The sequence below is a fragment of the Biomphalaria glabrata genome, chromosome 1, assembly GCF_947242115.1.
Source record: "Biomphalaria glabrata chromosome 1, xgBioGlab47.1, whole genome shotgun sequence".
Classification (NCBI taxonomy): domain Eukaryota; kingdom Metazoa; phylum Mollusca; class Gastropoda; family Planorbidae; genus Biomphalaria; species Biomphalaria glabrata.
In genome coordinates, this window is record NC_074711.1 from 1,041,274 (window position 1) to 1,057,697 (window position 16,424).

Below are 16,424 nucleotides of genomic sequence, written 5' to 3' on the forward strand. Positions count from 1 at the left end.
GTTGTCTCCCGAAGCTTTTCCTCATGTTTGATCTCATCTGCAAGGCAGTGGAAGTTTGGATTCAGAGTTTTCCTTCTCCCAACTGGGTAACTGACTAAGGCTAATGAGACCCTTCCTCCCTGGAGCTTACTGGTTTAGGCGCCAGTTACTCACCTTTGCCCTTCACCTGTCAGTGATAACAGTTCTGCTAGGCTCAATATCTGAGCTGCACATGAAGGTTAGGCGTTGGAGTGGTTGTCAGAGGCTATTTGAGATGCATGCCACTGAAACGTTTTATAGGTAGTGGAGCACTTAAATCCATTACCACTTCAAGCTATAACAACCTTGGAAATAAACATAACTTATCAACATCATTATTTGTTCTCAATCATCTGTCTATTCTGTAGTTTGCATATCAACTAAACTGTCAGATCCAAATCACTGCATATCAACTTAACTGTCAGATTCAAATCATTTGTCTATTCTTTTGTTCACATTTGTAAAAATCAGCAAATCTTTTATTTTTTTTAATAATATGTGATGTACAAACATTGAATTTAGTAATAAAAATAGATAACAGTATTCACATTACTCCAGACATTGAATCTATTTATGCTATAAAAAGATGGCTGCATCTTATATATCAATAAGCATTGCCTGGCAATCAACATTGCCTGGCAGTGTGCTTTGCTATTTGGTCTATCACCATGATGACCCCACATTCAAATCGTACTGGCTTTCATCCCTTGGCATCTCGGACATAATTTTCTTTATTTCTTAAGTAATGTCCAAACTTGAAAAACAAAAGCCTAACTTGACAGGATTCAGTTTAACTAGAGTCTAATAATCTATTTGAAATGTTTTGTATACTATTTCAGGAAACAAGTCCAGCCATGACCACTAATGTTACTTGCAGCATTCAAGGAAAATCAAAATACTCTTTTGGCCTTTACTTTCCCCCAAAATCTGGCGCAGCAATGAATGAGCCTGGCACCATGGGAGTGTCTGAGAGCAACTATGACGAAACATCTGCCAGTCATGGTGTCAGAAAGCCTGTGGTTAGTTACAGGAAAACTTCCCTGGATGAGAGTGCTGCTTTGTCAGCCTCAGCCAAATCCAGAGAGTACTTCATCAGGTATTCATCAGACAAGGCAGCTAGTGATCAGCGTCATCGCTACTCTCCTCGGCATTCTGCATATGAAAGATATTCTTGTGATAACACTAAACCTACCTATATAATATCTCGTTCCCAAACTGTGTCTGCCATTTCCCCCAGCCAGGACTCCAATAAACAATATACTTCGGAGAGTGGCAGCTCTGACAGTGTGGATCAAAGAGGTGTTGGAGTTAGTGTGTACAGTGGTGGCTCTCACCAGTCAGACTCTAATAGTGGATCTCAAACTATTGTTGTACATATACCTGTGGAGCAGCACAAAGTCACTAGAGTGTCAGAGCCCTTGCGGCCGAGTTATGGCACAACGTTTGCACTGACTCGATCTCCCAACACTACGCACATTGAGATACAAAAGTCTATTGTGAAGCCAATAGTGTCTCAGCGGAAGTTTCAGTTTGAAAGTGGCAGGAATGAAAACACTCCACCTGTGCTCCCTTCGGGGCACAACAGGTACAAAACAGAAATTGAAAAGATAAGAACTCAACCCAAATTTTCTAGCATTGCCATGAGAAAGGCAAGTTTTGAACAATCTCCTGACCGTGACCCGCCAGGTTATGAGGATGAAAATCCAGAAGATAGAACAGGGCCATCCGTGGAGACAGCCCAGCCAACTATTAAGGTAACTTTTATTCCTAATAGGTAATATTCTTATATTATTATAAACATCAAAAAAGATTTCTTTTGCCATCATTTAAAAAAAAGCATATATTCTATTTGATATTTCACAATTGTTGCATCTGAATCTTACAAATACAATTTAGATTTTCCAACAAATTATTGTTAAGTTATTGTAAGAATTTCCACATTTTTTCCCCAATTATTCTTAAAATCTTATTTTTTATTGTCTTTTTAGGGAAAAATGTTGTTGTTTTTTTGTCCTTACTGCATTTAAATCTTAAAACACTATTAAAAAATAGAATTTCAGTAACCTTTGTCCTATTCAAAATATCTAATCTTATATAATACAGACGTTACTTCAAAAAAGAAGATGATTACGTCCTTCGCGTCATGCATTTAGTCATGCATATTAACCAATGACTTAAATTCTGCCAAGTCACTGGTTTTCCTGGCTAGATCAGTTGTTGTTGCTATGTTGTTCTTTTGAAAGTGTACTCTTTTGTTTTAAAATTAAATATGCATATTGTATGTAGAAGCCATTTTTGAATAATGTAAAAAAAATAAATAGATGTTTGTGTTTTAACATTATTTAAGTACTAAAGGTACTATTAAAAGTTAAATTTTATTTCCTTATTTATTCTGCTTGAAATAAGTGTCAAGGTTCTTCATGACCTACTAAAACATGCTATTTAATGCAAAAAAAAAATTAAAAACCATTTTCAATGTAAGAAGTAATTAGTCATTTGTTTATGCTGAAAGCAAATCTAATTATTAAAGATGTTGAAAAAAATCCTCATTTTTCTTGTACAAAAACTGTTAATGATAACAATTTTCTATTGGTTACTTCATGGTCATTTTGGTGTAAGTATGTACGTGAAAGACACTATGTTGGTACAACTGACTCAGAGGGGCCACTTCCATGTTTTTGTGTAACTTTAATCATCTTTTTCTCAGTAGTTTGACTGGCATCTCTTGTAATGTTATTTTTTAGGTGATAGGTTTTTAAACCATAACTTTCGTGCATATCTAATTGTCTAATTTAGAAATAATTGCTGTAGCTTCTCAGCTTAATATTTTGTTTTCATTTAAAGGTCCGAAAGATGTCCTCTGAACCCTTTAATGTCAGTCCTCATCCAATAGACCGGTGTACTGTGCCCAGCAATATTCCAATTCGAATTTACATGACTCCAAGTGGTAGCAGTGTGGACATTTACACTCTGGACAATTCTAAAAATAGACTAAGTCAAGAGTTAAGTCACACTCTCAAGTCATCTCCTGAGGTCTTCCAGTACTCTCCATCAGCCAGCTTGTCTGGACCTACAGGGTGTGAGACTGGTACTAGCGGCTTGGCGGACTCTGGCGTCTGGGTCAAGAGCTACCACAGCAGTTCAGACATGGTGGATAGTGTGGACAGTTCTGGTGACCATGGCAACATGCCCGTGGTTACTGCAGCTGAGTCAGAGGTGAATCAAATATCTCGACCAGCAAGAAAAAGTTCCTACCTGTCAGCTGTGAATGCTCCTCGTAGTTCAAGTAAGATTTTGTTTTTTTAACTTTATCCATTGTGTGTCACTCAATGTGAAGTGGAGATTTGTGTGTGCATTATTTGAAATAGTTTAAATCCATAGAAAACAAAATTAACACTTTTAATAGAAAAAGTTGGGCAACTTACTCAGGTTTAGATTCTCCATGCCCTTTAGCCCATTAATGGCAAGCTGTTTTCTTAGAAATTGGTTTCCAGAAGTGTTTGCAGCCTCTTCCCAACTGGTGTCCACTGCCCTGAGATCCTCCATGTTATGTGGGAAGCGTGGTCGAGAGGCTAAGTGCGCTTGAACTTGGCTTGTCTTGGCTACCTAGAAGGGGACACCCGACTCGGGCAGAGTTGTGTTTACTGAGCGCCTAAAGGCAGCACGGAAAACCAACTCCTAGATACCCCCCCCCCCCCCCCCCCCACTGGTCCTCAAATGAGATTGGCTCAAAGCGCTCTGAGCGCTATAAGCATGAAGTAGCGCTATATAAAAGCTATAGTAATATGCAAGGACATCTCTGTTTGTGTTTTCTTTTCTCGCTTCTGCCTCCATGTTATTTCTATGATTTAATCTCTCAGACGATGTGTTAACTTTCTGTATTCACACGATTATCTAAGGATAAAATCAATGTTAAGTTGTAGTCACACTGACCCTTATAGTGTCTTCAGAACTATCGAGATGCAGATTTTGAATAGCTAGTAAAAATAAAGATTTTGTAGCATAACAGCAAAAGAAACATTGAAATTGATCCCCAATCCATGGCATTAAAGAGCCAATAACTAAAATAAAAAAAATTTTTGGTAGTTTCAAAATGATGCTAATACTCTCTGCTGATATTTCAAATAGGCTTTTAAATAAAAAAAATATAAAAATATAAAAGATTTATATTTATCTTTGTTGATTTTGACCATAAAAATATTTTGATGTAATCCAATATATCATCTTTTTATTTGTTTCCTGATCACATGGTCATGAAACCATTGCTTGTATTTAAGCTTGTTGTGTTTGTATTTATGTTTGTATAAAAGTACAGATGTAACTGAAATAGATTCATGCATTAAAATTAGAATTCACAATCTTCTAATTCAGAACTACCTCCCAAATGTGTAATGGTTTAAACCTTTTCAACAATAATTTAATTAAAATATAAAATATTTTGTTATTTAACAAGTGTACTTATTCATTGCAATTAAATCTTTCTTTATAGCCAAATATCTTAGTCTGGGGTGTGTGGGAAAAACTGCTTAGCCACCTATCAAGAGGGGCTTGAGTTTGAATCCCGAGTTTTTTTTGTTTGCTGAGCACCTAGAGGCAGCACGGAAACCTTCTCACAGATACCCCCTCCTCCCACTGGTCCATACAAAAGCAATTCAAAAAACAAATCTTTGGACTTCAAAGACTTATTATCTTGAATTTTAATTCTTATTGATTGGAAAAGAATGAATACTTTATTTAAAATGTTTCCTTCAGGTCCTAAATCTGAATCTCCCTCTGGTGTGGACAGTCGTACTAGTGTTGTGCAAGGACCTCCAAGTCATGTGGCGCAGTCTCAAACTTTAGCCACCCCTGAGAGCTCCGTGGTTAATGCCAACCCACCACGTATCTTTGTCCAGGCCAATTACATGACAGATAATCAATCCATGTCTTCTATGGGCTCTAGTCACAGTCTGAGTTCTTTGTCCAGTGGAAGTCTTCCAGTGGTATCTTCAGGTCAGTAGAGTAACATTGTTTTTGTAACTCATGTTGGAGTTAAAACATTGTATTTAGTCTGTATGTTAGATCACTAGGCTCTCACTTTTTATACTTTAAATTGTTAATAACTGTTAATCTCTTTTTTCAGTGATCTCCAGCAATGATGGAACAAATTTAAATGTACCAATGAGGAAAAAGTTACCAGGTAACTCACGGCTAAGTCTGTCCAGTGAATCACTCATTGTAATGTGTTTGTGTAGTGATTCGCTTGATGTTATGTGTGTTTAAATATGTGTCTCTCATAAATCATGTATTTGAATTAACGTAGTTTTATGTGTTATTTAATAATATTTCAATAAAATATGTGTTATCGAATAAATTTCCCAATGGAATATATATTAAGAAGGGAAACTCTCAATTGTGAAGCTCACTCAACAGGAAAAGACATTATGACTGGTAAACTTCTCATTTGCCAATCCCAGAAAACAGAACACCTAAATAGCTGCTAAGACTTATTAATATCTCACATTGAAATGTGAATGTGTGTGTTTACTCCAGCAGAATCCATTGAAGATCAAGCCAGCAAACTGCACAGAAGAACGTCTTACTTGATGGCTACAGCAAGGGACAGAACTAATGTTGTGCCAATAGAGAAAGCTTTTTCTCCCCCACAGTTGGTCACAGACCACCGAATTCAGTTAGTATATTTAGTAGACTTGAATTTATTAAGTTTTATTGTTTAAGTTGATTCAAATATAGTAAGATTTTGTTATACAATTTTTTTATTTTTTTTTCCAGACCTAGTGTGGGATCTTCAGCTGGAGTTTCTCCAGGTGGAGTCTCTTCCACTGGTGGCTCATTAACTGGGAGCTCTTCAAGTGGAAGTCCTGTTACTGGGGTCTCTGCCATCAAACATCAAAATTCTATTAAGTTAAATAAATTTTTTGGTGAAAATGTAAGTTTTTTTTGTCTTCATGTTTCTGTGTAATTGATTATGTTCTTGACGCTAATAGTGCATTCAATAACTATCAATGCCAAACTTAGTTAAAAAGACAACAGCAACAAAATGCTGTTTCAGAGATAAATTTTTTGTTTATTTCGATATACAAAAAGAACTTGCCAGGATAAAAATAATAAACAAAACGTTGTTAAGGCTTCCGCGCGGTGTTGATTCTTGGAAATATATCTAGTGTAGATCTGACTGGAAGTAATGCTGAACTCAACTACTTCAGTAACACCGGCGAAAGGCCGAAACAATCAAATATGTAGTCGATGCTGATGTTGTTCTACACATATATTTAATAATCAAGAAGGGAATCGTCCGATGTCAGCTATGTCCGTAAATCCTTATATCTATTGTACTGCTCTACAAGAAGCGTCTTCTTTTAGCGTCATTTAGATCGTTCTTCTTTTTTAACCAACTTTACGTCATCGTCGCTAAGTAAAACTTTACCCTATTCCCGAAACAAATAACTAATTCCTAATCATGTCATAACAACACTAATTGTTTTTTTTTTTAGATTCCCAGCATTGCTGAGAGTATGGAAGTAAAAGTTAGTGAGCAAGAAGAAGTTCCTGAAGTGATCCGTAAAGGTCCTCTTACCTGTAAAGTATCCGTCATTGAGGGCAAGGTGAGGACATATTTCTCTCACTGGTTATTTGTTGCACCGTTGTCTCATCACTGTACAAATGTTTCTTTGATGTTTTACAAGTTTCAGACGTTCCTTCAGAGTTGAAGATAAAATACTTCTTAGTCCAAACTTCCACCAGGATGGCGGGGGATGGCAGAGGGCAGGTATGAACCTGCGGGCTGAACAACAGTCTAGCATGCATACCACATGACCAGGCAGCCATCCAATCACTATTATATCACCCCAGTTAGTGTGTGGGTGATATTGAGCTGAGTTTCTCCACATAGAGGGTCATAGACTATGGACGGCCTTTGGTAGCCAAAGGGGGTTATTATAGTAGAAACTTGGACTATGACTGGGTGTGTGTGTCATAAGCTGAGATCTTGATATGACTGGGCAACATATAAGGGATGTAGTGCAGTAGAGACTCATCTATGATTGAGTGGATAAACAATAGAGGAGTATTACAGTAGAAAGAGACTATTGTTAAAGTTGAATATCAGTAGACCATTACTGTTCTCCCACTAACTTGCCTAAAATACAACTCTTGTTGTCTCCAGAAATGCAGTGACAGAAGCTGGAAGTCAGTGTATGCTATATTACGCCAGACTGAGATGCTTCTGATGAGAGAGAAAGAAGGCAACACTGTAAGTTAGGGAGCAATGCTTCTCAACCTTTTGTGGGTTGTTTTTTTTCTTCATTTACTTTTCATAGAATGTTTTAACCTTTTCACTTTCTTGAAACTGTTGTACTAGTGAGTCTCTTGGAATAAAGGTTAACAAATACCATCTTGGGGAGGCCAAAGAGATAAGCTACTGTCTCTCCGGGATACTAAGAAGATAAGCTATTGTCTGTTGGGGATACTAAAGAGATAAGCTACTGTCTCTTGGGGATGCCAACAAAAGGCTTTAATAAACAAACATAAGTAATAATATTGAAAAGTTGTCTAAGCATTAGCTCTATCTATTTTCTTACCCAACTTGCAATTCAACAACTGTTTATTACTTAATGCTATTAAGCTTTAGTTCATTTCGTTCAGTATGATATTAAGCTACACAATTGATTTGTATGTGTGGGAGGAAGGTTGAGGTTTCAAATAAATCATTTTCTAACATTAATTTTTATATATTCTGGAAAATGTGCATTGACCAGTTTCTGGAAAGCCTGATACTCACATTTGTGTTTTGTTTTGTTTTTGTTTGTGTCTGTCATCTCCTAAGAATTCTAAATGGAGTCTGAGAATATTCCATAATATTAAAGATTACTTAATTGAGGAGTCTTGAGTTTGAATCTTGATGTGGACAAAAATTATTTTTTGGGGGTTAGCTTGTGCTGAGTTGTGTTGCTAAGTGTCTAAAAGCAAGGAAATCTTTTCCCAGAAAGCCAGTCCCTCCCACCTATCCACAAAAAGAGATTGGACCAGATTCTACTAAGCGTGGAAGACACTCTACACAAAAGCAAAATTGATTAATAATACTGGTTAAAATATATGTTACATAACCTCATTGTGTGTATTTGGGTTGAATAGTAAAAGTAATAGTTATTTGAAAAATAAGCTACATGTTTTATCTATTTTTTCACATTTAGAAATATTGTGGTCAGTTATTTTAATTTATTTGATGTGATCTAGACCCTTCATGAAGACCATCATATCCCTCTGAAGTCTTGTATGGTGGAGTCAGCTAGAGACTATGCTAAAAAGAAAAAGAATGTTTTTCGACTGAGCACCTTCAATGAGTGTGAGTATTTATTTCAAACAGAGGATCGTGGAACAATGCTGTGCTGGATTCAAGCTATCAAGTCAATCAATGAACCAGAGAAAGCTGAAAAGATGGTAAGCGCTGTTGACAAACTGTTAGGCTTGGGGGTCCTAAATTCCATGCCATGTATGGTTATTGGATATTCTTTTTAATGGAAGTTTGGTAAACAGTAACCACATGTACAGTAAATCTTAAGCTTTTAACAGCCATGATCAAATCCTTTTCAGAACTATTTGACTACATAATATACAATATATGGTCAGTTCTATGGAGATATTGGCAAATGAAGTAATTAAAACTTTTTTTTTGTTTCAGGAAGAAATGATTGCTTCAGAAAGGGAGAAAACTCTCCAGACTAATATAGAAGCAGGTAGCAGCAAGATGTCTCCACAAATGGGTCAGAAAGTCAAGAAACTCTCAGCGCTGTCTTTCAAGTCTAAGCTGACCTCATCACCCAGTATGAGGCGAAAAAAATCCAATGCTTCAGAGAAAGATAAAGGTGAACTATACTTGGTTCTTGAATAAGACTACTGCGCCTTTGTCTATAAAATCTAAACTTGCTATATGTCTCTGTCAACTAAACTTCTTTATTGTTAAAGATGAGCACTATTTCATTTCCTATGAACCTGAAGTGAGTTCAATCTTTGCTTTGAAAAGCCAATCTGGGCATGGGTAGGTCTTTGCTTGCTTGTCTGCATTTGCTTTGATTATTTTTTTCATGTCAATTGTACTTAGCCTTTTGCCAACCTCTTGCCTGGTAGTCGGACACACCATCATTGATGATTACACACTGTCAGTGGATTAGTTTTTCCTAGTCATGGTAGCTGATTCAGCATTCCTTGACTGAGCTTTTCAGGACTGTTAAGGAAATTAACAGACATATGGAGATGTCCAGCCAATCATAGTTGTGACCTTTTTGCTATGTTAACTACTGTTAATTATCTTAAACACCAAATCCATAATGATTGCAAAGATTCTAGAATCGCCCATTTCTAGTTTAAAGGTCAAACTAGACTGTTTAAGGCTAAACATTTTATCAACACTTTGAAACTCACCCCTTCAGATGTAAGCTTCATGTGATATTTTTTTTTTTTAAATTGTCTCTTTAAAGATGAAAGTTTGAAAAAAGGCTGGAAAGGGAGGCTACCCATGATGAAAAGTTTAAAGAAACACAATGAGGAGCCTAGTTTGAGTTCTTTGACAGAACAGGAAGTAGACAATGATAAGATGCAGTTTGGTGTGCACCTAGAGGATTGTTTCCCTTCCCCTCATAATGAAGTAAGTGTCTAGACTGTTAATATATGGAATCTTTCTTCTTCTAAACTTAGTGACACTTCAGGACAGAAGAATAAAAAGTAAAGTAGCTAAAATACATAAAATACTAAACCATAATTTACAAATACAAAAACTACACCTGATGAAATACTCAGACACAATGATACATGCACATTTCTTATTCCATACGCTAGAACAAATTTGTACAAGTGCTCCTTCTTCCCTAGTGCCATTAAAGAATGAAATGGGTTGACTGAATCAGCCAGGAATTGACTTATCAGAGTTTAAGTCATTGATTAACATGCATGACTAAATTGACTTAGGAAATGCGTAGGACGTAATTATCTTCTTTTTTGAAGTAACGTCTGTAATGGATAAGATAAAATGTCCCATCAATAGGTTTCTAGTCATTTCATGTTCTTCAGTTAAAACTCTTTCTACTAATTTTATTTGCAACATGAGTCTGAGATTATTACATTCCTTGTTTATTTCCTCGCAGTTTGTGCCTCTGATTGTTGAATTATGTACCAGAATAGTTGAAGCTCGTGGATTAGAAGTTGTAGGAGTTTATCGAGTTCCTGGTAACTCTGCTGCAGTCAACGCCCTTACAGAGGAATTCAACAGAGGCATTGACACTGTCAACATTGACAATGAAAAACTATTGGACATCAATGTAATCAGCAGTCTTCTGAAATCATTTTTTAGGAAACTACCAGAGCCGCTGATACCAGCAGGTAAGTTGGCATCAACTTACTAGTAAATGAGCTAAAGTTTTATTGCACATTTAGTCAAGTATTGTTTTGTGTACATATTGATGTGAATACAATCCAATCTTGATGTAAAAGTAGCTAGAAAATTGATGGGAGTTGCCTTCTTAGGAAGATTATGTGGCTGATGAATTAAATAATAATGGTGAAAAAGATGCAGCTTATAAATTAGATTGTCTTTCTGATAAAATAGATGCAGCCTATAAATTATATGCCTTTCTGATAAAGTAGATACAGCCTATAAATTAGATTGTTTTCCTGATAAAATAGATGCAGCCTATAAATTAGATAAGGTGATTTCCTGAATGAAATGTATATGTTTGATTTCTTCTTCTATTCTCTATTCTTTAGATATGTATGATGCCTTCATTGAAGCTAACCGTTATCCAGATGAGGACAAGAGGAAATTAAAAATCAAGCGCCTCCTCCACTTACTTCCCCAACACAATAATGAAACATTTAAACATATGGCAGAACACTTAAATAAAGTAGCGTCTTATGGAAATATCAATAAAGTGAGTTGACAAACCTTTAAGTAGAGCTTCTTATGGACATAGAATAATTTTTAATCTTTTAATTTTATTATCTTGGATTATATTCACTCTGCAATATTGCATCTGTGAGACTAGGAAGCCTTGCCAAAACCTAATAACATTATTGGTGGGGAAATTTTAGTTTAAAAGTGATTCCATGTTGAAATTCCACTCAGCTGCATGCTTGTAGAATAAATGAGATAAAACATTCTTATCCATTGCTAAGAGAATGATAGTTAAACCAGACATAGACATTTTGATGGGAAAAAATTATATTGGTGTGATTACCACCCATGGTTAAATAAATATATTTATCTCAACAAAGTTATGTGCTTCTATCCACAGATGGACGCCAAAAATCTGGCCATTATGTTTGGACCAACACTTATTCGTAAGAAAGGGGATGACACAGTTTCATTGGTAACAGATATGTCAGATCAATGTCGCATTGTTGAAAGCATTATACTACATGTAAGTTGCGTGTCAATGCAGTGTTGAAACTCATTCAAGCCTTAATAGTTCTATTTCATCTTCTTCAGTTAAAACTCATTCCTGCTATTTTTATTTGTAGCATGAATGGTTCTTCAGTGCCTGGGATCAAGACAACTATATCCCAATGTTCACCACAGTAGAAACAGTGAATGTGGATGATGGTCAATCAGTACTCAAAGATGATGATGGTCAGTTCTCCAATTTTTTATTTTTAGATCTGTAATTCCCTTCCTTCGGTAGGATCTTTTAAACTGTGTTCTTGGAATCTGCTTCTCATAAAATATTTTTTTAAACTTCTGTCTTGAGTAAATTATTGGTAATTCTTTTTGTTCCTAGAGCTTCTAAAGATGAGCTGTCTTTGGTTATATATTCATTTTTTTATTACTATGTTATATTTCTATCAATCTATATTTTTATTCTCTTTCTACAGAAGAGGCGGACTCAGCAATCAGTGCTAAACAAATCATCTCTTCAATAGTTGGTGCCGCTAGCAGGAAACTCAGAAATCAACAAGCTCAAAGCAACGACTCCCTGGACATGGTGGACACTTGTAGCCTGGCCACTACCAGTTCCACAACCTTCAACTTGGACTCAACGTCTCGAACTAAATCCCTTTCTTCCATTGCTTCCTCACGCAGTGCCTCAGAAGAATATTTGGAACGCAAGTCTTCCAGTCGGCAAATGGATATCAGGAAAGCTGCTCCCATTGCCAACTCAGAGCCAGATTTAATGGAGTTTGAATACGCTGATGCTACAAGTCCAACCTCGTTAAATTTCTCCAGACATTTCTCAGATGATTCTTTAACAGATAAAAATGACGAGTTGGAAATTTCTCATGGTCTTCCTAGCAGCTTGAGTCGAGATGCTATCCATCAAACTTTAAAGAGAATTGGCAATGATGTCAGCACTCTCCTTCACACATTTGAACAGAAGCAGCTGAAAGACAGAGAGAGACGTCGCTGGCAACAAGAGATGATCGAGAGGGAACATCTCCGAACTCAGCTGGAACTTGAGCAGGAGGAGAATCATAGTGTGGAGGACTGGCTAGCCTGGAAAGGATCCCTCCCTGTATCTCGTATGCCAGATCTGGTGTCCAGCTCCTATCTTGGACCAACATACCCTTATGAGGAAACTAAATTTAAGTCTAGTGCTGAAAGTAAAATTGAGACCAAAAGAGTAGCTCCTCAGTCACTAAGTTTGGCTCCTCAACAAAATCAAATCACCAGAGTAGGCTCCCATGAAGACATTTTATCTCAAACTAAATTTCAGAAATATGATGCCGGTCACTCTGTGACCTTGAGAGGTCAGATCAAACATAAACCTCCAGAAAACGTGAACAAGTCATTTCAGACTTCGACTGGGATTGACAAAATCTCCAATCGTCCATCTTCTGTAAGAACTAGTTCTAACCGGCGCCATGGTTCACTGGACTCACTTATTGACATGATAGAGAAGCAAGAGAAACGAGCCTCCTGGGCTTCAACTGATTCTGAGGATGGTTCAGATTTACTGACTAGCATTACTACTACCTTTGACCAGAAACTGCAGATTCTACTGAACCCAAAGTACAAACTCACTGGACGTAAGACTGACCCATTCAACGCTGACCATCCCAAAGAGATCTCTGTTAATTCAAGTGACTCTCAGAAATCTAGAAACTCAAGTACAAGTTACTCATTTCTAGATTCCACTGAGAAATCTTTTCGAGATCCAAGCCTTCACCGTTCAGCTAAATCAGACCCTAAAATAGGAATTGCTTCTCGTTTTGAAAGAAATGACTCATCTCGAGTTTCACCTGTTTCAATGATTCTGTCTGAGACTTCGAATTTGACCCAGCCGAAGAAAAATCAGTTCCCAGATTTTAAATCTTTTCTAACCCAGTCTCATGGCACAGATCAACAAGTTCCTGTAGTGCTGACTCAGCCCAAAAAACTAGACACGAGCCCAAGGTCTACTGGGGTGAAAAAAATAGAGGTTAAATCTCAAACTTCCAGCTCACCTCGACAAGAAATAATTAACACTCTAACAAACAAAAACACTTATCACCTTGACAACAAGGAAAATAGGAAAAGTCACAAACGTCGACGCCACACTGTTGGTGGAATGGAAGATTTCGACCACATGGTGGCGTTGACTAGAGCTTGTGCAGACATTAGTCAGCAAAGGTTGTCTGCTTGGGAACAGCTGCGGCCTGCTGTCAAGGAGGATATGCCTCCAGGAGACATGCAGACTTGGATCCACAAGGAACGACTACGAGGCAGTACTCCAGATTTGTCATTGTCGTCAAGTACTGGCAATTGACATTGCTAGTGATGTTTTCAGATGTCAGCTGTTACTATTTCAGCACTGACTAAGGACACCCCTGTTTATTGCTTCATCCGATTTGCTTTTTCTTTCACATTGAGACAAATAATTGTGCATAGATACTTGGCTTGCCCAAACTGACCATTGTTGATTCAGCTGCTAGTCTTGCCTTGATGAGTTTGTTGCTAATATTCACTCACTGAGTTGTGTCTAGGCTTATCATAGTGGACTCTGTACATAAAACACTGACCTAAAGATGACTTTGTTATCCCAATGTTCAGCTTCTGTTGGTTGTAATTGTTTATGGTGTAGATAATGTTTCTGCTTTCTTCCTGTTTTTTTTGTAAAGTAATTATTTGAGAAAGATTTAGAGATTTGCATCTTCAACAAGATAATTCTATAATTATAATTTAAATAATAAAAAGCATGACTTTGAATCTAGATGGTTGTTGTGTGTTCCCCAAACATTTTCTTGAACTGAACATTTGCCAACATCTAGCAGAGAACTCTTTGCTTAGGTTTTTAGGTTTGATTATTTCCAATTGTTAAACTAAAAAAATTAAATTAAACCATGTATATTTAAAAAAAAAAATTCTTGTATATCACAAACTGTTATGCTTATAGCATGCTCAGTGCGCTGTGGTTCAAATCTCATTTGTGGACCAGTTTGGAGGGGGAGGTGATCAGCAAACACAACTCAGTTTGAATGATTTAAACTTTAGCACCCTTGATGTTTGTAAAATGTTTTACATGTTTCGGATGTTCCTTCAGAGTTGAAGATAATTACTTCCTAGTCCAAACCTCCCGCAGGACGACGGGGGATGGGAGCGGACAGGGTTTGAACCCGGGATCATTGATAAATCTGAACGATAGTCCAGCGCGCAAACCGCACGACCAGGCAGCCAAACAGTTTTTTCTACTAGGCCATCCCACCATATTCTAAATTTAGCATTAATTATTTATTTTTTTAAGTATGAAACTAAAATAGGAAAAAAAAAAATGATAAATGACTTCTTGATCTCAGGCACATTATGGTCATTCTATTTGTTGGTCATTCTATTTGTTGGTCATTCTATTTGTTGTGACCTCAAGCCTGCTTCTATACTCTGACTTTGTTGCAATGTTAAAAGAAAATCCTGCATCACCCAAATATAAACTGAAGTAAAATAAGGTTAGCTTGTTTTGAAATATGTAGTGCTGGTCAGACAAAGTAATCCAGAAATCGTTTAATGTTGCTCTTCATTTCAAATCACTCAGAATCTAGAGTAGTTCATAGTGAGGATGTTATAGAATTTTCATTTAAATCTTTTTTTTTTTAAATCGTACATGAAAGTTTTCTTACTACTTGAGATTTTCAAAGAAGGAATTATTCTTTTCTTTTTTATTCTGAGGGAATTGTGTGTCCTTGTCTTTTTTTTTTATTTTGAAGATAAGGTTAGGCATGATTACAACAATATCTATAGTGTTATCTATCTATAAGGTTAGGCATGATTACTATAGAACAATATCCCATAGGGTTATCTATCTATAAGGTTAGGCATGATTACAACAATATCTATAGGGTTATCTATTTATGAGGTTAGGCATGATTACAACAATATCTATAGGGTTATCTATCTATGAGGTTAGGCATGATTACAACAATATTTATAGGGTTATCTATCTATAAGGTTAGGCATGATTACAACAATATCTATAGGGTTATCTATCTATAAGGTTAGGCATGATTACAACAATATCTATAGGTTTATTTATCTATAAGGTTAGGCATGATTACAACAATATCTATAGGGTTATCTATCTATAAGGTTAGGCATGATTACTATAGAACAATATCTATAGGGTTATCTATCTATAAGGTTAGGCATGATTACAACAATATCTATAGGGTTATCTATCTATAAGGTTAGGCATGATTACTGTAGAACAATATCTATAGGGTTATCAATCTATAAGGTTAGGCATGATTACTATAGAACAATATCTTATCTTATATAATACAGACGTTACTTCAAAAAAGAAGATGATTATGTCCTACGCGTCATGCATTTAGTCATGCATATTAACCAATGACTTAAATTCTGCCAAGGGTTATCTTTCTATAAGGTTAGGCATGATTACAACATCTATAGGGTTATCTATCTATAAGGTTAGGCATGATTACAACATCTATAGGGTTATCTATCTATAAGGTTAGGCATGATTACAATATCTATAGGGTTATCTATCTATAAGGTTAGGCTACTATACAGCAATATCTATAGCAAACACATTCATTTAAATGCAACTTGACTTGTTTAAATGCAATTTGATTTTAAAATCGTTTTGATGAGCATAAAAGAGTATAAATTATCTATGCACCGAAACCTCGCAGCGAAGCCAAGTACACTAATAATGTGAGTGATGCTATAGTGACAAGATGTGAAGACAGAAATCTAGAATTTTGATAACTTGGAGCTGGATGATGGATTGGTGCAAACCCAGAGAGAAGCAGTTAGTTTCAAAGCCGAGACCTTTCCATTTTTTTTTAGGATGACATCTTATAAATCACTGACGCTCCTTAAAAAAAAAACCCAGCAAGAATCTAATTACCTCCTTGTAGTGCGTGTTAACAAGAGGCTTAAAATCTTTAAATGTTTTGGTTTTCTGACTGATGGTTCCATGTTCTAG

At 36.3% G+C, this 16,424-nt stretch overlaps 1 protein-coding gene across 2 annotated transcripts in view; it reads left to right on the forward strand.

Moving 5' to 3' along the window:
- The window catches only part of LOC106050763 (rho GTPase-activating protein 21-like), a 52,983-nt gene extending 38,792 nt beyond the window's left edge, over window positions 1-14,191 (forward strand). The window contains exons 9-24 of one of the 2 annotated variants that reach the window (XM_013205797.2): window positions 858-1,772; window positions 2,863-3,304; window positions 4,771-5,010; window positions 5,141-5,197; window positions 5,551-5,689; window positions 5,791-5,947; window positions 6,513-6,623; window positions 7,184-7,270; window positions 8,254-8,457; window positions 8,699-8,882; window positions 9,495-9,661; window positions 10,158-10,392; window positions 10,777-10,940; window positions 11,304-11,429; window positions 11,530-11,638; window positions 11,881-14,191. In XM_013205797.2, coding sequence (XP_013061251.2) covers window positions 858-1,772; window positions 2,863-3,304; window positions 4,771-5,010; window positions 5,141-5,197; window positions 5,551-5,689; window positions 5,791-5,947; window positions 6,513-6,623; window positions 7,184-7,270; window positions 8,254-8,457; window positions 8,699-8,882; window positions 9,495-9,661; window positions 10,158-10,392; window positions 10,777-10,940; window positions 11,304-11,429; window positions 11,530-11,638; window positions 11,881-13,751 — 5,208 coding nt within the window. In that variant the 3' untranslated portion in view covers window positions 13,752-14,191. The remainder of the gene's footprint in view (window positions 1-857; window positions 1,773-2,862; window positions 3,305-4,770; window positions 5,011-5,140; window positions 5,198-5,550; window positions 5,690-5,790; window positions 5,948-6,512; window positions 6,624-7,183; window positions 7,271-8,253; window positions 8,458-8,698; window positions 8,883-9,494; window positions 9,662-10,157; window positions 10,393-10,776; window positions 10,941-11,303; window positions 11,430-11,529; window positions 11,639-11,880) is intronic. The other variant, XM_013205813.2, reaches the window with a different exon arrangement.
- Window positions 14,192-16,424: the final 2,233 nt, after the last annotated feature.